Source organism: Carcharhinus amblyrhynchos, chromosome 7 (assembly GCF_965287045.1).
Source record: "Carcharhinus amblyrhynchos chromosome 7, sCarAmb.v2.hapA, whole genome shotgun sequence".
Taxonomy (NCBI): Eukaryota; Metazoa; Chordata; class Chondrichthyes; order Carcharhiniformes; family Carcharhinidae; genus Carcharhinus; species Carcharhinus amblyrhynchos.
The window spans coordinates 106760641-106781496 of record NC_137330.1 but is presented as its reverse complement, the minus strand read 5'-3'; the positions used below and the strand labels follow the sequence as shown (position 1 = coordinate 106781496).

Below are 20856 nucleotides of genomic sequence, written 5' to 3'. Positions count from 1 at the left end.
TGTGGGTGCAGTCAGTGAGTGTGTGTGTAGTTAATGTGTTTCAGTGAGTGTGGGTGCAGTCAGTGAGTGTGTGTGTAGTTAATGTGTTTCAGTGAGTGTGGGTGCAGTCAGTGAGTGTGTGTGTAGTTAGTGTGTTTCAGTGAGTGCGGGTCCAGTAAGTGAGTGGTGCAGTGAGGGTGAGTGTGTGTAGCGAGTGCTGTGGGCTGTGATTCTAACCTCGTGTGAAATCTCAGTCAGGCCAGCGCGGAATGAGTTTGACAGTAAGTTCGCAGACACGTACACAGAAGGTGTGACTAATCCCCATTCCGCTCAGAATGAGGAAACGGAAGGGAAATTTATAGGGATTGGGTTTCCAGTAATTCTCCTTGTGCCTGAGCTCTGCTGCCTGGGGATTTTCAGAGCAGCAGATTTGCATAGGGCGGGTTAAGACACCTTTCCACATCTTCCTCCTTCCTGCCGCTGTCCACAGAAGTCCGAGTAGAAGCGCTGTACCTTCACTGCAATGCAAGGTAGGACACACACTGCAGCCCGCTCCTGCCTGTCCTGCTCTGATAGCCAGGGGCATTTGTCTGTTTGAAGTGAGAGTCTGTATTAGCGCAATGCCTCATGTCAGCACTGAGTTTCATGGTGAGGACGCGGGATCAGCTCCCAACTCCATTTTAGTTTTACTGGGAAATCTCAGCAGGTCTGTCGGTATCTGTGGAGGTAATGTTTCCAGTCAGGATGACCCTGAATGAACAGAGCTCTGATGAAGGATCATCCAGGCTCGAATTCTCTCTCCACTGATGCTGTCAGACCTGCTGAGATTTTTCAGCATTTTCTGTTTTTGTTTCAGTTTCCAGCATCCGCAGTAATTTTGCTTTGGTCAATTCATTTATTGCCCATCCCTAACTGGCCTCCATTTCAAAGGGTGTTTGAGACTGAGCCACATTGCTGTGGCTCTGGAGTCACAAGTAGGCCAGACCAGGTAAGGATGGCAGATTTCCTTCCCTAAAGGACATTAGTGAACCAGATGGGGTTTTTCCAGTAATCAGTGGTTTCAAGGTCAGCATTGGGCTTTTAATTCCAGATTCCTTTTTACGGAATTCAAATTTCACCATCTGCTGCGGTGGGATTTGAACCCAGAGCGTTACCCCTAGCTCTCTGGGCTACTAGTCCAGGGACAATACCACTACACTACTGCCTCCCGCTGCTGTCTCTTCCCACGGCTGGGGGAACATAGCAGGGTGGTGAAGTGGTGACATTGATTCAATGCCCCTAAATCCTGGGGGTCGGGTTTACCCCATGTGACGGGGACACTGCAAAGTTTTGGGAGGGCAGCAGGCTTCACATTTGACAAGGCAACGATACATCTTCATCCAACGGGTCAAGAATTGATGTGGACAGAGTCAGCACCATCTCCTGGACTGATCGCTGACACGAGGTGGGGGGAGGGCGGGGGGGCACAGATAGGAATTCTGCAAAGTCTTCCTCCCACCTCCTATTGACTCTGGCTTTGGGGTCTTTTGCCTCCCTCCGGAGGTGACACGATTGGGATGAGGGGGTTTGGGGGGGGGGTGGGCAGTGAGAGAGTGGGGTAAGTGCAGGAAGCTACATTTCATCATAAGGCACCATGACTATAAGGCCAGCCTGCTGGACCACTGGGTGTTTTCCTGTCTGATAGTCAACAATGACAAATTGTATTTATATAGCGCCTTTGTCAAAATGAAATGTCCCAAGCTGATTCATCAAAGCATCATCAAACAAAATATAGGTCAGATGATTAAAGAGGTAGGCTTAAAGGAGTGTCTTAAAGGAGGAAAGCGAGGCGGAGAGGGGAAGGGAGGGAATTCCAGAGCTTGGGGCCTCAGCAACTGGATGCACGGCCACCAATTTGCAGAACAGTTAGAATCAAGATACTCAAGGCCAGAATCGAGAGGCGCAATTCAGGAAAGACAGGAGTGCTAGGGGTATGTGACATGCTGGGGATTGGGGCTCTGGTGGCAAGGCCTCAGATTTACAGGGGGCAGAATATGGGAGAGCAATCGGGGTAAGCTGGAACAGTTAAGTCTAGAGATAACAAAGGCATGATTTGATTTGATTTATTTTTGTCACATGTAATAGTATAGAGTGAAAAGTATTGTTCATTGCACCCTATACGGACAAAGCATACCGTTCACAGAGAAGGAAAGGAGAGAGTGCAGAATGTAGTGTTACAGTCAGCTCATAGAAACCCTACAGTGCAGAAGGAGGCCATTCGGCCCATTGACACTACCCAGGCCCTATCCATGACACCCTGCATATTTATCCTACTAATCCCTCTAACTATGCAGCCAGAACACTAAGGGGCAATTGTCATGCCCAATCAACATAACCGCATATCTCTGGGGTGTGGGATGAAACTGGAGCAACTAGAGGAAACCCACGCAGACACGGGGAGAATGTGCAAACTCCACATAGACAGTGACCCAGGCTGGGAATCAAACCCAGACTGCTGGAGCTCTGAGGCAGCAGTGCTAACCACTGTGCCACCATACTATCCCAAGAGCTAGGGTGTGGAGAAAGATCAGCTTAATACATGGTAGCTCCTGATGGCAGCAGGGAAGAAGCTGTTCTTGAGTTGGTTGGTACATGTTGGAAGAAGGTGGAAGAACGTATGTTCATGGTGTATGGAGTCATAGAATCCCTACAGGAGGCCATTCAGCCCATCAAGTCTTTACCGACAACAATCCCACCCAGTCCCTGTCTGCGTCACCCTACATATTTACCCTGCTAATCCCCTGACACTAAGGGGCAATTTAGCGTGGCCAATCCACCTAACCCGCATATCGTTGGACTGTGGGAGGAAACCAGAGCACCCGGAAACCCACACACAAATGGGGAGAACTTGCAAATTCCACACAGACAGTCATCTGAGATGGGAATTGAACCCGGGTCCCTGGCACTGTGAGTTAGCAGTGCTAACTACTGTACCGTCCATGATTATGCTGGCTGCAAGAAGTGTAGATGGAGTCAGTGAATGGGAGACTGGTTTGCGTGATGGACTTTGTAGTTTCTTGCATGAAGGAGGATTTAGGCAGCAGGTGAGATGAGGCAGGGACCTTCAGGCCATGTTACTAAAGTAAAAATAAGTGATCTTGTAGATGGCACAGAGACGAGATCAGAAGCTCATCTCAGGGTCACGTGTGACATCTAGCTTTCAAACAGACTGGTTTAATCTCAAACAGAGAAGGATTGGAGTTAGTAGCGAGGGACTGGAGTTCAGAGCGAAGACTAAAAACTGTGGCTTCACCCTTCCCAAAACTGAATTGAACTTTCTGCTTGTATACAGTATTGGATAATTTAGCATTAGTGGAATCGCAAGAGGTGGTGCTGTGGTAGAGAGGGGGGTTTGTCAGTGTACATGTGAAAACTAACACTGCTTTTGGACAATGTTACCCAGGGCAGCATGTAGTTGGAGAACAACAGGGGGACAAGGATCGATCCTTGGGGGCACCAGAGGTAATAATATGGGAGAAGGAAGAGAAGCCAGTGTGGGTGATGCTGTGGATACGGTTAGATAGAAAATGATGGAGCTCTGCGTAAGAGCAGTGCCACCCAGCGATATGACAGTGGATCGACCTTTGAGAAGGATGGTGTCAAAGGTTTATTGAAAAGCTGCGGATGAAATGTTTATCTTTGTCACAATCACATAGAATATCACTTCTCACTTTGATTGGAACCACTTCACCACTGTGATAAGGACAGAGAACTGATCAGAGGGATTCAAATGTGGAATTTCGGGAAAGATGGGAATGGTTTTGGCTGGTGACGATATGTTCAAAGACTTGGCAGAGAAAGGGGAAGCTGGAGATGGGACAGTGATCTACAAGCATGCTGGGGTGAAGGGTTGGTTTTGTTAGAGGAGAGGGTGACAATGGCAGATTTAAAAGAGAGAAGAACAAACCTTTTACAAATCAGCGAACATGAGGTGGGGGTTGAGGGATGGGTAGTTGGGTAATTAGCTCTGTGGGTGGAACAGGAGCTGGCTCTTGTGGGGAAGGTGAGGTCGGAGAGGGCATGAGGACAGAGGACAAAAACTAAAGAGAGAAAGAGTTTGGGGGTGTGAGGGTCAGGGTCAGGGTCAGGGAGTGAGGTGGTGGGTGTCAGGGAGAGGGGTGAGGGTCAGGGGAGGGTGGAAGGCATGGTTAGGGGGTAGGGTCGGGGAGGTGGTGAGGAGCAGGGTCAAGGAGAGGGATGGGGGGGTCAGCTTTAGGGGAAACTTTGGCCCAATAAGCCAGTAGAAGGCAGATGATCAGATCACCTTGATCTTTAGCAGACTGGGGTGGTAGCACAGTGGTTAACACTGCTGCTTCACAGTGCCAGGGACCCGGGCTCAGTTTCCAGCTTGGGTCACTGTCTGTGTGGAGTTTGCACATTCTCCCCGTGTCTGCCTGGGTTTCCTCCGGTGCTCCGGTTTCCTCTCTCAGTCTGAAAGACGCGCTGGTTCGGTGCGTTGACCTGAACAGGCACCAGAGTGTGGCGACTAGGGGAATTTCACAGTAACTTCATTGCAGTGTTAATGTAAACTTTAGTTATGCCTAATAAATAAACTTAACTTTAGTGACTGAGAAAGTTCATCAACTCCTGACATTTGCAGTTGGAGGTGAGGGTTGGGGATAGAGCGCGAAGGGTTTAACACAGTCCGCAGCAATTACACAAACTATGGCTTTTTATTGAATTCAGGATGGTACTGGGATAGCGAGCAGTTTCAGTAGGCAGGAGCTGATCTTGGTTTGTGGTGGAGCCAATCTGACCATCCGAGACTGAACTAACTGTGCGTCATGTCCCATTGGATTGAAGGGAGTGGAGCAGAGGACTGTACCTGGGGAACAGCCTGGGCAAGAGGGAAGGATGTGGCAAATACAGTGTCACATGCAGCAAGTTCACTTTATACCCACATGATGCTGAAAAGACAGGTTTGCAGTGGGTAATGTAAAAATAGGTGAAGCAATGCCAAGCTGAAGCTCAAAATTAAAACAGTTACTCCATTTTCTGCTGAATTAGGTTCCAGTTTTCATTTTACACTCAACAGGATTCAGACAACCACAATGATAGCAGGATTCAGACAGAGTGATGGTGGGATTCGGATACAGAGAGTGCGGGGTTCAGGCTCAGTGACAGGGGGATTCGGGCGCAGCGGGAGCGGGAGTTGGGCACAGCGAGAGCGGGAGTCAAAGAACATCACAGCACGGGAAACAGGCCCTTTGGCCCAACGAGCCTGCGCCGCCGTATCCTCCTACACCTACCCTGCCCTGTGTGTATGTGAGTGGAACCCCTAATGTAGCCAGATTCAGGGAAGAATAGTGTCAATTTGGTAAACCAATCAGCCTAAGAGCACATCTTTGGGGTGTGGGAGGAAACCGGAGCGCCCGGAGGAAACCCACGCAACCACAGGGAGAATGCGCAAACTCCCACAGACACAGGCCCAAATCCATGTATCTGCACAGCCAGCAGTGCTAGTCACTGAGCTGTTGTGGCACCCGTCTGCTGGTGTAGGATTAAGCACACACACTGACACGAAGTACTAGGCCACTCCCGGAACCTCCAAGAGCAGCCCACGCACGACCCACCGTGTGCATGCCCCTCGATTGACAACAAGGTGGACCGACCCTGTGGAATAAAAAGACAATACGTTAACATGTAATACTACATTTCTGGTGTCGTCCCGAGGCTCTGACCCTATTTAATACCCTCTACTATAACCCTCCATCCTTGCTTCGCTCATGTGTCTATCTAAGTAAACCTTAAACAAGTCCAACGCGCCTGCCTCCACTACCCTACTCGGTCGGGCGCAGCGGGAGCGGGAGTTGGGCGCAGCGAGAGCGGGAGTCGGGCGCAGCGGGAGCGGGAGTCGGGCGCAGCGGGAGCGGGACTCGGGCGCAGCGGGAGCCGGAGTTGGTCAGACACGGTGATTCTACCCAGTGTCTCTGGAACCTGAAAAAGAATCACACAGAATTGAAACGCTAAACTCTGTTTCTGTCTGCACAGAAGCTGCCCTATCTGCCAGTTTATCCAGCATTTTCTGTTTTTACCTCCGATCTCTAGCATTCACGGTATTTTGCTTTTATTTTCATTATCATTAAGCTGACTAGTTGTATGCATTATTTCAATGAAAGCTGAAGGGGAATGCGCTGCCTATGACAAAGCTTGGAGCTGTGCCGAACAAGAAGTCTTAGGTATGATCACTGGCCGTTATCCTGCAATTATCCTCAGGACTTTGACTGGGGATAGTCAGTGTGATCGGCCTGGGCTCCTGGCTGGGAAGCTTTAATGCTACAGCGATGTGTACGGTGTTGTTCTGTTTATTTAAAGAAGGGTGTATTTACGTTGGTTGGAGTCATACCTAGCACAAAGGAAGATGGTTATAGTAGTTGGAGATCATCCTAATCCCAGGTCATCGCTGAAGTTAGAAGTGGGGATGTTTGCTAATGTTAGTACAATGCTGGACGCCTTTCATAACTCAATAGATATTGATGCAGCCCTCATCCAAACGCAGCAAGACCTGGTGAAAATCAGGCTCGAGCTATGAGCTGGCAGGTAACGCTCGTGCCACACAAACACCAGGAAATGAACATCTCCAACAAGAGAGAATCTAACCATCTCCCCATGACACGCAGTGGAATTGCTGTATTGTCCTAACTGTGTTATGGGTTGTGGGTTTTAAACATAAATAAAATTGCAGATATAGAGTTAAACTAACAACAACAGGTTTATTCTTGGAGCTCTGGCCTTACAGACTACAAACTGAAACGAAACAGCGGCCTTTGCACCACCCCAATGACATCACCTTCAAATCATATGATCCACTCTTAAAGCAATCATGCAACTGCTTAAAAATATAATAATGACCATTGCTGAATCCCCCATGATCAACATCCTGGTGTTACCATTGACCAGAAACTGAACTGGATCAGAAATATTGTGGCTCCAAGAGCAGGTCAGAAGCTGGGTGTTCTGATGTGAGTTACTCACCTCCAGAATCCCCAAACTCTGTTCACCGTCTGCAGTTCACAGGTCAGGAGTGTGATAGAATACTCTCTATTTGCCTGAAAAAGTGCAGCTCCAACAACATTCAAGAAGCTCAACACCTCCCAGGACCAAGCAGTTAATTTGATTGGCAAACCTTCTACCACCTTAATTATTCACTCCTTCCACCACCGACTCTCAGTGGCAGCAGTGTACCATTTACAAAATGCACTGAAGCAACTCACCAAAGCTCCTTAGACAGCACCTTCCAAACCCACAACATCCAACATCTAGAAGGACAAGGGCAGCAGATACTTGGGAAGAATGAGTTTCCCTCCGGGCTATTTACCGTCCTGACTTGGAAATATATTACTGTTCCTTCACTCCCTTCCTAACAGCACTGTGGGTGTACCTACACCTCAGGGATTGCAGCAGTTCAAGAAGGCAGATCATCACCACCTTCACAAGGACAATTAGGAATAGGCAATTTTTGTGAAAGAAAAGAAGAAACCAGTTATTTCGTTATCCTGCTTGCAAAATATGCTACTTCCCCCTGATATTGAACCTCCTACGCTGTTCTGTTTATTCTCTTTCTGTTGCCTTTGGACAGCCTTCTGCTCTAAGGACAGAATCGTAGATATTTACAGCACATTCAGCCCATTGTGTCCATGCTAGCCTAGAAAGAGGGATCCAGTTTCATCCCACTTTCCAGCTCTTGCTCCAGAGCCGTCCAGGTTACGGCACTTCCAGGTACATTCCTAGGTGTTCCCCTAACAGCCTGGTCATCCTCACAAATAGCAGCTTCGTTTTATCTACGGGATAGGATTAGTCTAGCTGGTCCCTCATTTTCTTTCCCACTCAGGATTCCTCTTACTCTGCACACTCCGCCTGAGATTTAATGACCCCGACAGCAGACGTGAAGACAGGGAGGCATTTAATTGGTTAGGAGTGTGCGGAGAGGGGACCCCGCCACCTTCCTTCCCCAGCCCAATCCGCTTTGGGATGGGAAGGCTAATGGACATCCTTCCTGCTTGGATGCCAACAGAGACTTTGTCTGGCATGGCGGCACAGTGATTAGCACTGCTGCCGCACAGCGCCAGGGGCCAGGTTTCAATTCTCGGGTTGGGTCTCTGTCTGTGTGGGGTTTACACATTCTCCCCGTGTCTGTGTGGGTTTCCTCCGGGTGCTCCGGTTTCCTCCCACAGTCTGAAAGATGTGCTGATTCGGTGCGTTGGCTAAATTCTCCTGTACGCGAACAGGCAGCAGAGTGTGGTGACTAGGGGATTTTCACTGTAGCTTCATTGCAGTGTTAACGTAAGCCTACTTCTGGCACTAATAAATCAACTAAACCATAACTCTTACGTGGGCAACTAATGGGAGTGCCTTGTTCAGAGGCACCAGTGGATGATCCAGGGCCCTGCCTGTGGGAATGGGGAAAGGAAGCAGTTTGCTGAAAGAGATTGACAGCTTCTGCTGGACGAGGAGTGGGATTTTACCCCTGGAGCCTCGAATCCACGGGGAGGCCTGACACTGGCCACCATAGTGCCTACTGGGGCCTAGGTTGAAGCAGTGAGTGGGGATATATATTTTAGTGCCAGTCAGCTGGTCACCTTGGAAGGGAAGAAAGATGCTCAGCTGGACAGTCAGGAAGAACTGCAGGGGACTGGAGAGATTAGTGGAGCTAAGTAAATAAATCATCTGAAGTTGGCTTTCTGATCTCTCCAGAGCTCTTGTTTACTTTCCAACACCTTTCTGGGTCACAGCCAAGCTCTTCACACAGCTTCCTGTTGACAGTAGACTAGCACATATTCAGCACTAACTCACATAGATTGATAGTTAACTGCCAACAAACTGACAAATACATGAGTGGGAGGGGAATAGAGGGATATATGGTCCCCGGAAAGGTGGGGGGTTCGGTTCGGTTGGGCAGCATGGTCGGTGCAGCGTGTAATTTTCTTTGCTCTTTGCCCGAATAAGGGGTAGGTGGCCATGTGGGGGAGAGCTGGGTCATGTTGAGGCAAGCCAAGGGAATGGAAAAACAACAGACCACAGGGAGGGTCAGGATGGGTGGGAAAGGTCACAGTCTGAATTCAGTGTTGAGTCCAGAAGGCTGTAACGTGGATTGGAAGATGAGGTGCTGTTCACCCAGCTTGCGTTGGACATCACTGCTCCCTCCATCAGCCCCTTCCTTCTGTGAAGGTCCATCTGTGGGATGGCCCCAGACCTCCTCTGGCCAAATATCTCTCGGCCTCCACGCCCAGGGGATCACTTGTTATACTGAGCGCAGCAGAGACCTTTAACCCAATCATTAGCACGCTTCACGAACATAAGAAATAGGAGCAGGAGTAGGCCATCTAGCCCTTCGAGCCTGCCCCGCCATTCAATAAGATCACGGCTGATCTGAAATGGATCAGTTCCACTTTCCCGCTTTCTCCCCATAACCCTTAATCCCCTTGCTTATCAGAAGGTATCCCCTGTCTATTTATTCATACAAAAGGTGTGATTGAACCATTTCTCCACCCAGGCCAGATCCAAATCTCAAGATCTCTGGCTCCCCACACTCTGACACAAAGCAGACTATAAAGCTCGCGTCTAACTAAAGCAACCAAAAAAATGGTGGCCTTGACATTCAGTGGGGATGAGAATCACATCAACCATGATTGAATGGGCCGAACGGCCTACTTTTGCTCCTGTATCTTATGGTCTTAATTATTTTGTCTTGGCCCGAACTCTCATTTGAGTTTCAGCTAAGGTATGTTTGCCTTTCAGTTCCCCCATTGTGTGTCTGCTTTCACACTCTGAGAGACTTCTGCTTAAATTGACCTTTCGACCATTAGGTTCCTTTTAAACCACCTTTTGGGTCAAAAAGACAGTTGGTCGATGAAAGCCCAAACCACAGTTTCCGATCAGGTCACCTCTCACCATGTTTACAGCGAGTCTTATCACAAGAAGGATTCAAATACTTCAGTATAAGATAGTGTAACAATGTGTAACGTAAAGTCAGTCCCTTATTTAAATCATTTTCATTATTTGAAGAGAAAACTCCATTTCCCATCCAGGAATCACCCAATTATAGGGAGATTTACTCCAAAGCAGCAAAAAAAATCTTTATTTTTGTAGGTTTTAGTCTTTTTTTATTCATTGATGGGACATGGGCGTCGCTGGCTGGCCAGCATTTATTGCCCATCCCTAGTTGCCCTTGGAAGGCAGCTGAGAATCAACCACATTGCTGTAGCTCTGGAGTCACGTGTAGGCCAGACCGGGTAAGGATGGCAGATTTCCTTCCCCAAGGTGAACGAGATGGGTTTTTCCAACAATCGACAACGGTTTCATGGTCATCAGTAGATTCTTAATTTTAGATACTTTTTATTGAATTCAAATTCTACCATCTGCCGTGGTGGGATTCGAACCCGAATCCCCAGAACATTAACTGAGCTTCTGGATTAATAGTCTAGTGATAATACCACCAGGCTATCACCTCCTTTTAAGTCTGCCGTTGCCTAATTTCTTGCTGTACCTGCTTGCTCCTGAGTTCCTCAGCACGGTGGCACAGTGGTCAGAACTGCTGCCTCACAGAGCCAGGGACCCGGGTTCGGTTCCAGCCTTGGGCCGCTGCCTGTGTGGAGTTTGCACATTCTCCCGTGTCTGCGGGGGTTTCCTCTGGGTGTTCCAGTTTCCTCCCCCAGTCCAATATGGGCGGGTTAGGTGCATTGGCCTTGATAAGTTGACCCGAGTGAAAGGGGGATTAGTGGGGTTAATGTGTGAGGTGATGGAAATAGAGCCTGGGTGGGATTGTGGTCACGAATGGCCTCCTTCTGCACTGTAAGGATTCTATGACTCTTGCATGAGGCCACCCAAATCTTTCTGAATATTACCATTTAAAACTTTAACCTCCTTTGAAAAGTATACTTTCTTTATTATTCTTCCCATCAGGGTGAATAACCTCGGATTTTCCACAGACTGTTTTTATTTATTCCCGGAATGTGGGCATCTCCGGAAAAGCCCCCTTTTATTGTTCATTCAGGTTTGGCCTGGAGGAGGTGGCGGTGAGCTGCCTTCTGGAACCATTGCAGTCCATGGCGGGGGTGGGGGTTGGGGGGCGGGGGGGGGGGGGGGCCCACGATTCTCCCAGGAGATATCAGCGGGGCCAGATTAATGCGATTTCTGGCCCCATCAGCTTGTTGGCGGAGCTGCGTGGGCTATGCAGGGGAAAGGGATTTTAATATAATTAGCAGGTCCGGGACTGGAGTCTCTGGACCTGCTAGCCTCCACGTTCCCCCCCTACCCGCAGGAGTGGTTCACTACAACGGGGTTTAGACTATCTCCCCACTATTGGGGAGCTTGCAGCCCGACTCCGCTGGAGTGAAGTGGGGGGGTAGCATTTGGGTCCCCAGAGGATCGGGCTGTGGGGTGGGGGGGGGGGGTGCGCCCTGGGCATTGGCACCTTGTCAGTACCAGCCTGTGTCCCCCGGCACTGCCCAAGAGTCAAAGTGCCAATGCACAAAGGGCATCTTGGCACTGCCCACCAGGCATGGGGAAGGAGGGAGGCCAGTGATCGGAGCAGGCTAGGGGAGGGGGGGACTGCGAGCGCGGTGGGGTGGGGGTGGGGGTCAGGACTGCGGAAGGGAGTAGTAGCCGGGCCTGGACATGGTTGGGGGGCCAGCGATCGGGCTGTGTGAGGAGCTGGCCAGTGATTGGCAGACAGGAGTTACTGCGCATGGGATTGCGTGGTCCTTGTGGAGTTTCTTTATTCAACCTTTGTCTTTGATTTACTTTGTGAAGTTAGTTCTTTTGTTGTTTGCAACTGAAGTATCCTTACTGATAGAACGACATCATAAACCTTTAATTTGCATCATAATATGGTGGTAGCTTATTGATTGACTGTTGAAAATCCAAATATACTAAATCTACTGGTTCACCTTTATCTACCCTGCTAGTTACATTGTCAGTAGACTCATCACACAATATGTTCCTTTCAAGATGACTGCATTGACTTTGCTTGATCATATTTTATAAGCGACTTGTTGAGTGGAAGTTCTGTGGAACAAAGGGACCTTGACGTGCTTGTCCACAGATCTCTGAAAACAAAAGGGCATTTTAGTAGGGTGGTGAAAAAGGCATATGGGTCACTTGCCTTCATCAATCGAGGCATAGATTACAAAAGCAGGGAGATCATGTTGGAGTTGTATAGAACTTTGGTGAGGTCACAGCCGGAGTACTGTGTGCAATTCTGGTAGCCACATTATAGAAAGAATGTGATTGCACTGGAGGGGGTGCAGAGGAGACTCACCAGGATGCTGCCTGGGATGGAACATATAAGTTATGAAGAAAGGTTGGGTAGGCTTAGGTTGTCTTTGTTGGAGCAGAGAAGACTGAGGGGCGACCTAGGTGTACAAGGGCATAACCTCAGACTAAAGGGACGAACCTTTAAAACAGAGATGAGGAGGAATTTCTTCAGCCAGAGAGCGGTGAATCTGTGGAACTCTGCCGCAGAAGGTTGTGGAGGCCAGGTCATTGAGTGTCTTTAAAATCGAGATAAATAGGTTCTTGATTAATGAGGTGGGGGGGTCAGGGGTTATGGGGAAAAGGCAGGAGAATGGGGATGAGAAAAATATCAGCCATGATTGAATGGTGGAGCAGACTTGATGGGCTGAGTGGCCTAATTCTGCTCCCATTCCTTATTGTCTTATTATGAGAGACATGGACAGAGTGAATTTCACACAAGAAAACAGTCCATGTCCTCCTTTATTTGGTTACAGATTCACAGGGTACATTAGACATTTTCATTCCCTACCCTTTGGGAATGGAAATGATCAATCCTTTCGACACAATGATCCCATTTTATTGCCCCAATACCCCTGCCTCCAGTGAAAATCGGCTAACACATCAGAGACTGAGAGAAAAATCAATTCCTAGTTGGTGATAAGCTAGAAGTTTACCCAAGCATCATGATCTTAATAATGCCAAAAATGGTACTGAGCATCAACAGTGACCATTATAAAACTACATCCTTATAAAAAATATCCACTTTGCTATATTCTTAAAGAACACGGCCTACCCCCACCCTGATCCAGGTCCCATTTAAACTCAAAGTGAATGAGTTATGCGTGAGTTAAAGTCTTATCTAGCATGCATGACTCCAGTTCGTTACTAACATCTCCTGAAGTGGCCTAGAAACCCAATTTATTTGTAAAAATAATCAGTTGTCAAACCCACTGAAATGTTCAAAAGAATCCTTATTTTTTTGTTTTGGAGCCTTTCCTGATACATCTCCAGTCCTGCGGCATAACAAGGGGGGAAACTCGGGCAGCCTGGTGGCACAGTGGTTAGCACTGCTGCCTCACAGCACCAGAGACCTGGGTTCAATTCCTGACTTGGGTCACTGTCTGTGCGGAGTCTGCACGTCCTCCCCATGTCTGCATGGGTTTCCTCCGGGTGCCCTGGTTTCCTCCCGCAGTCCGAAAGACGTGTTGGTTAGATATATTGGCCGTGCTAAAGTCTCCCTCCGTGCACCCGGTCAGGCACTGGAGTGTGGCGACTGGGGCATTTTCACAGTAGCTTCAATGTAAGCTACTCGTGGCGCGGATAAATAAACATTGAAACCAAGTGTATGATGATGTGGAGGAAATCTGGCCTCCTCTCAGGGACAGGCTGGTCAGAATGAAACTTCAGATACCCCAGTTAGCGGCACTCAGTCAAGGGGAGGTGAGAAGGGAACGGATTAATGTGTACAGGCATGTGTGAGCTTAGTCTATCTGGGAGTGTGACTGCTTTTTGTTTTCCTGGAACGCTGATCAGACTTTCTGACTGTCCCTCACCTCCCCCACCCATTTCAGAATTTGTCTCCGCAGTGCTCTAACTGTATCCCCCACTTGGCACTGATCCAAACCTCAGCGTCTCCAGCGCATGGCCTGTTTCTGGTCAGCCACCAGTCAGTTGACTTGGTCGCGGTTGCCGCTGTGAGTTTGAATTTTTCCGTTGCACCCTGAGGTAAGGATGGCGTTGGCCGTTACTGGTAGCGGGGAGACTTCTAAACGTCAGCCTGTGGCTCTGCACCAACTCTCTGAAACCACATGTGCTGAGATTCCCCCAGGGATGACGTTCTGTCTGAGAACTTGGTTTCTGTGGTTCCGTGGTTAGGTTCCTGGACTCGTCAGCCAGAGGATATGAGTTCAAAGTGACAGTTTGAGAAGTTGAGCTCACCTTAAAGTATCTGGAAATAAAAAAAAAAGCTAGTGTCAGCATGAAGTTTTTGAATTGTTGCAAAAATACCCCACCATGGCCTCCATTTCAGAGGGCAGCTGAGAGTCAACTATTGTTGTGGGCCTGGAGTCACATGTAGGCCAGACCAGGCAAGGACAGCAGATTCCCTTCACTAAAGGACATCAGTGAACCAGATGGATTTTTCCAACGATCAGCAATGGTTTCATGGTCATCAGTAGATTCTTAACTCCAGATATTTTTTCATTGAATTCAAATTCCACCATCTGCCGTGGTAGGATTTGAACCCAGGTCCCCAGATCTTGCTCCAGGTCTTTGGATTACTAGTCCAGTGACAATACCACTACGCCACCATCTCCCCTCAGGAGTAGGGCCACTCGGCCCCTCAATCCTGCTTCGCCGTTCAATAGGATCATGGCTGGTCTGATTGTAACTTCAACCCCACGTTCCGGCCTACCCCGATAACCTCTCGTCTCCTCATTAATCAAGAATCCATCTGACTCTGCCTTAAAAATATTGAAGGATTCTGCTTCTACAGCCTGCTGAGGGAGAGTGTCCCAGTGACTCACCACCATCAGAGGAAAAAGTTCTCTTCATCCCTGTCTGAAATTAGCGACCCCTTATTATTAAACTGTGACCCCAGTTCTAGATTCTCCAACAAGAGGAAATATCCTCTTCATCCTGTCGATACCCCTTGGGATCTTTTATGTTTCAATCAAGTCTCTTACTCTTCTAAGCTCCAGTGGAAACAAGCCAAACCTGCCTAACCTTTCCTCATAGAACAACCCGCCCATTCCTGATATTAATGTAGGAAGCTTACCTGAACTGCAACGCCCACCCCCCCCCCCGCCTCCTTGCATCGTGCTCCCCCCTACAAACCACCCCCTTGCCAAGCGCTCCCCCCCCCCGTGCATTCCTCCATCTTGCGTAGCCCCACCTCTGACAAAGCCCCATCCACACAAGTCCCCCCCAGTCCCACCCCCACTCAGCCCACAGCTGTTACATTGGCGGTTCTCCTGTCCTCTCGGGACTTTTCTAGAATTGAAGGATTCTGGGAAGATTGCCACCAGATTTAAGGTGATGGGCAAATGAACAAATAAGCGAGATGATGAAACCATTTCGATGTCGCGAGTAGTTAGGATCTGGAAAGCAGTGGCTGAAAGTGGGCTGGAGGTAGTCCAACCACAGCTTTCCACAGGGAATTGGATGAACATGAGGTGAGAATATTACAGGGTGTCTTGTACATTGGGGACATGCCCCTTTAAGAGAACGGGTCAGGTGACCTGGGGCTCAAGTTCCACCCTGGGTGAAGCTTGCCGAGCCAATCTTGTGCTGACTGTGGTAGAGATACGACATGTTCTATGTTCTGTCAAGTACAGAGGGGATGTTAGGGGTAAGTTTTTCACTCAGAGGGTGGTGAGTGAATGGAATCGGCTGCCGTCAGTGGTGGTGGAGGCGAACTCACTGGGGTCTTTTAAAAGACTTCTGGATGAGTATATGGGATTTAATGGGATTGGGAGTTACAGGTAGTTCTGTGGCTTGGTAGGTATAGATGTGATTGGCGCAACTTGTGGGCCGAAGGGCCTGTTTGTGCTGTAGTGTTCTATGTTCATAAACAGTTCTAGATAGTTTACTCCCACTGACAAGAATCATAGAATCCCTGCCATTCAGAAAAGGCCATTTGGCCCATTGAGTCGAGACCGACTCTGTGACAGAGCATCTTACCCAGGTCCTCTCCCCCCAGGCCTTGTACTTACTCCACTAATCCACCTACCCTACACATCTTGGGACATTAGAGTCACCTTAGCATGGCCAATCCACATTATTTACACATCTTTGGACTATGGGAGGTAACCAGAGCACCTGGAGGAAACCCACGCAAACACGGGGAGAACAGGCAAACTCCACACAGACAGTGACCTGAGGCTGGAATTGAACCTAGGTCCCTGGTACTGTGAGGCAGCAGTGCTAACCACTGTACTGCCCAAACCACTTACCTTGTGGCTTATCATTAGTCTCAATATCAGATATAACAGGACTATGAGGAAAGAGTTAAGGAAGTGCGATTAGGTGGATTGTTCTTCCAAAGCCATGATGTTCAATAGCATTGCCACCACTGAATCCCCCATTATCAACATCCTGGGGGGGTATCATTGAACAGAAACTGAATTGGCCCTAGCCATATAAATAAATAACTCACTGCCTGACTCCCCAAAGCATGTCCACCAACTACAAGGCACATGTCAGGAGTGTGATGGAATACTCCCCACTTGCCTGGATGGGTGCAGCTCCAACAACACTCAAGAAATTGGAATTATTCCCAAATTGGGAATATCTTGCCGTTCCTTCACTGTTGCTCGATCAGAATCCTAGAATTCCCTCCCTAGCAGCACTGTGAGTGTACCTACACCACAGGGACTGCAGCAATTCAAGAAGGCAACTCACTGCCATCTTTTAAAGGGCAACTAGCGATGGGCAATAAATGCTGGCCTAGCCAGCGATGCCCACATCCTGTGAAAGAATACAAAGGTGTGCTGGCATGAACAAGATGGATAGAATGGTTGCCTTCAATGCTCCAACCATTCGAACATAAACTCTTCACCTCAAATATTGGAAAGAACTCCCAACGTCTAGAATTTTGTTGGAAAATTGCTTTGGTGACACGAAACCCAGTGGACCTGCTGCCGTTCTGTACTGTCAGAGATCCATTATCTATTTCTAACCTCGTGGATCTGAATCATTTTTCTGAACAGTTTTTTCTTCAAGGAAAAAGATAAAAATTGAATATACAAACAAAAGAATGGGTATAAAACATGAGGCAGTCTCTGAATGGAGAACTAGTCAAGGTCACAGATTTATACTTTCCACAGGAAATGGGCCAGTTGCAGATCTCAGAAAACGGATAAAAATCTGAGACTGTTGAGAAACAATTTCAGACGTTGACCCAAACGATTGCCATGAGTCGGTGCTCACATGGAAACATTGTACGGTGCACGGCGTGACGTCATGTATTAACACAGACTGGTCCCAGGTTTCGAAAGGAACGTTTCCCTCCATGCGAATATAATGTTACGTGACACACAGGGCCCAATCTTGGACAGCACAGCGGTTAGCACTGCTGCCTCACGGCGCCAGGGACCCGAGTTCGATTCCGACCTCAGGTCACTGTCAGTGCGGAGTCTGCACATTCTCCCTGTGTCTGCATGGGTTTCCTCTGGGTGCTCCGGCTTCCTCCCACAGTCCGAAAGATGTGTGGTTTAAGTGGATTGTCCATGCTAAATTTCTCCTTAGTGTCAGGGGAATTAGCAGGGTAAACACCTGCAGTTGTGGGGATAGGGCTTGGGTGGGATTGTCGTCAGTGCAGGCTCGATGGGCTGAATGGCTTTCAGCACTGTAAGAATTCTATGATAATTAACTCTGAGCTTTGAGTGAAATAAAATCACCTCCATTGAGGATAAACACTGTGGCTGTGACGTGATTGTCAGTTAACTGGACCTAAATTTCCACTGCTGCGCACAGCCTAATTTAAGTGCATAATCAGATGGAAACCGTTTACGTACTCTTTCCACCTCAGATTCAATCCCTACACAAATCCCCGTCGTAGGACTAGGGGGCACAGCCTCAAGATAAAGGGGAGGCGGTTTAGAACGGAGTTGAGGAGGAACTTCTTCACTCAAAGGGTGGTGAATCTCTGGAATTCTCTGCCCGTTGAAGTGGTGGAGGCTGCCTCGCTAAATATTTTTAAGAAGCGGGTTGATGGGTTCTTGATAAGAGAGGGGATTAAGGGTTATGGGGAGAGGGCGGGAAAGTGGAACTGAGCCACAACAGATCAGCCATGATCTTATTGAATGGCGGGGCAGGCTCGAAGGGCTAGATGGCCTACTCCTGCTCCTATTTCTTATGTTCTTATGTTCTATGGCCCTTTTCATGGCCCGTCCATCCATTTTGAAGGTTTTACACTTGGGGCCACTGGCCATTTGGCTCCATGTTGCCTGTTATTTTTTTTGCACTCTGATAAGATGAACTCAGGATTGTGAGTTCAGGCCTGGTCGATACTTGGATGGGAGATCGCCTGGGAACACCAGGTGCAGTAGGTAGCCAGCCTACGTTAGTGTGGCTTGGGTGGTGGCGTTCTTGCCTCTGGGTCGCAAGGTTGAAGGGTTCAAATCCCACAGACTTGAGCACAAAAATCAAGCTGATATTCCAGCGTGTTACTGAGCCATTGGAGGCCGGACTCTCCTTTGGAATGAGACACTGAACCAAGGCCCAGTCTGCCCCCCTCAGGTGAATGTAAACATTCCCACAGTGTTAATTTGGAAAGGCGAATTATCCCTGAGGTCCTGGCCACTATAAACGCCTATATTCAAATCACAAAAACAGGTCACCATCACATTGCTGTCTGTGGGAGCTTGCTGTGTGTAAATTGGCTGCTGCATTTCCTACATTACAGCAGCGACTGCACTCCAGAAGTGCTGTTTAAATAGGACAGCCTCTTTGATTCATTGGCAGAGAACCATTTACCTGATTCTGAATTCTCCTTGCAGTGCCTGGCTCCACCACCAGATGGCGGTGGACCATTGTATTTCAGGAGGTGGGTTTTGTTGGGGGTGATGGGGCTGCGATTAGAGGGCAAAGGGGGAAGAGGAACAGGTCGGTGCTCAATTCTGGGCACACAAGCAGCTTCAACCTGTGACACCCCGTGTCCAGTCTCGAGCTTCAGCGATGTAATCTGGGTGAGCTCCCGGGGAGACGCAATACACAACGTCAAATTTCTCCCCAGTGCAACCTCAGGCAAATAACAAGAATGGAAGTGGGGCGGTTTGGGGCTGGGGGGGATACTATTTTAGGATGAATTTAGCATCTGGTGGGTCACGATTGTGTAAGCTGGGTGAACCTGATTGATTGATTTGTTATTGCCACGTGTATTGGGATGCAGTGAGAAGTATTGTTTCTTGTGTGCTATACAGACAAAGCATACCGTTCAGAGAGTACGTTGGGGAGAAGGAAAGGAGAGGGTGTAGAATATAGTGTTACAGTCATTGCTGGGGTGTAGAAAAAGATCTACTTAATTTGAGGCAGGCCCATAAGATATAGGGGCAGAATCAGACCATTCGGCCCATCAAGTCTGCCCTGCCCTTCAATCTCATCCCTATTTTCCTGTCTTCTCCCCATAACCCTTATTGATGAAGAAGCTATCTATCTTACTCTTAACAACACTCAATGACCCGGCCTCCACAGCCTTCTGTGGCAATGAGTTCCACAGATTCACCACCCTCTGGCTGAAGAAATTCCTCCTCATTTCTGTTTTAAAGGGTAGACCCTTGTCTCTGAGGTTGTGCCCTCAAGTTCTAGTCTCCCCCACTAGTGGAAACATCCTCTCCAGGTCCACTCTATTTAGGCCTCTCAGTATTCTGTAAGGTTTATTCAAAAGTCTGATGGCAGCAGGGAAGAAGCTGTTCTTGAGTCGGTTGGTACGTGACCTCAGACTTTTGTATCTTTTTCCCGACGGAAAAAGGTGAAAGCGAGAATGTCAGTGTGCGTGGGGTCCTTAATTATGCTGGTTGCTTTGCCGAGACAGCGGGAAGTATAAACAGAGTCAATGCATGGGAGGCTGGTTTGCGTGATGGATTGGGCTTTTGTAGATTCTTGTGGTCTTGGACAGAGCAGGAGTCAGATACAACCAGAAAGAATGCTTTCTATGATGCATCTGTAAACAGTGGGCAGCAGTAATGTAGATTATTTTAGTGCAACTTAATCAAAGTGCACTTTAGCTGCAGATTGTCAAGCCTCCGAGGGTTTATTTTCACCTTTGGGTGCTTAAGTCAGATCTGTGTTGGATTTCTCAGCTTTTATTACTGAATGTCAGTTCTAATTATTGTGAGCAGTTTTAGGCCCCATGTCTAAGGAAGGATTTGCTGGTCTTGGAAAGGATCCAGAGGAGGTTCACAAGAATGATCCCTGGAATGAAGAGCTTGTTGTATGAGGAACGGTTGAGGAGTCTGGGTCTGCACTCGTTGGAGTTTAGAAGGATGAGGGGGTGTCTTATTAAAACTTACAGGAAGACCTGGATAGAATGGACACGGAGAGGATGTTTCCACTAATAGGAAAAACTGGAACCAGAGGGCACAACCTCAGGCTAAAGGGACGACCCTTTATAACAGAGATGAAGAGGAATTTCTTCAGCCAGAGAGTGGTGAATCTGTGGAACTCTTTGCCGCAGAAGGCTGTGGAGGCCAGGTCATTGAGTGTCTTTAAAACAGAGATAGATAGGTTCTTGATTAATAAGAGGATCAGGGGTTATGGGGAAAAGGCAGGAGAATGGGGATGAGAAAAATATTAGCCATGATTGAATGGCGGCGGATCGATGGGCTGAGTGGCCTTGTGGTCTTATAGACAACACCATTAATCTCTGTGAGATCCTGGGGCCAATGGTGGTGTAGTGAGAATTGATAGCGAGCTTGTAATCTCGTGGGTTAATACTCTGGTCACATGGGTTCCAACTCCAATCCAGCAGTTGGTGGAATTTTAAATTTAATTAATAAATCTGGACTGTAAAGCTGGTCTTAGAACCTATCAATGCCCTTGACAGAAAGAAATCTGCCCACATGTGGGGGCGGCACAGTGGTTAGCACTGCTGTCTCACAGTGC

The 20856-nt window shown here is 48.3% G+C and overlaps 1 protein-coding gene across 2 annotated transcripts in view; it reads left to right on the top strand.

Moving 5' to 3' along the window:
• The first annotated feature begins 336 nt into the window (after positions 1-336).
• traf3ip2a (TRAF3 interacting protein 2a) overlaps positions 337-20856 on the top strand; it is an 82006-nt gene continuing 61486 nt past the window's right edge. Inside the window, exon 1 of one of the 2 annotated variants that reach the window (XM_080193385.1) lies at positions 337-509. In XM_080193385.1, the coding sequence (XP_080049511.1) occupies positions 503-509 (7 nt within the window). In that variant the 5' untranslated portion in view covers positions 337-502. The remainder of the gene's footprint in view (positions 510-20856) is intronic. The other variant, XM_080193384.1, reaches the window with a different exon arrangement.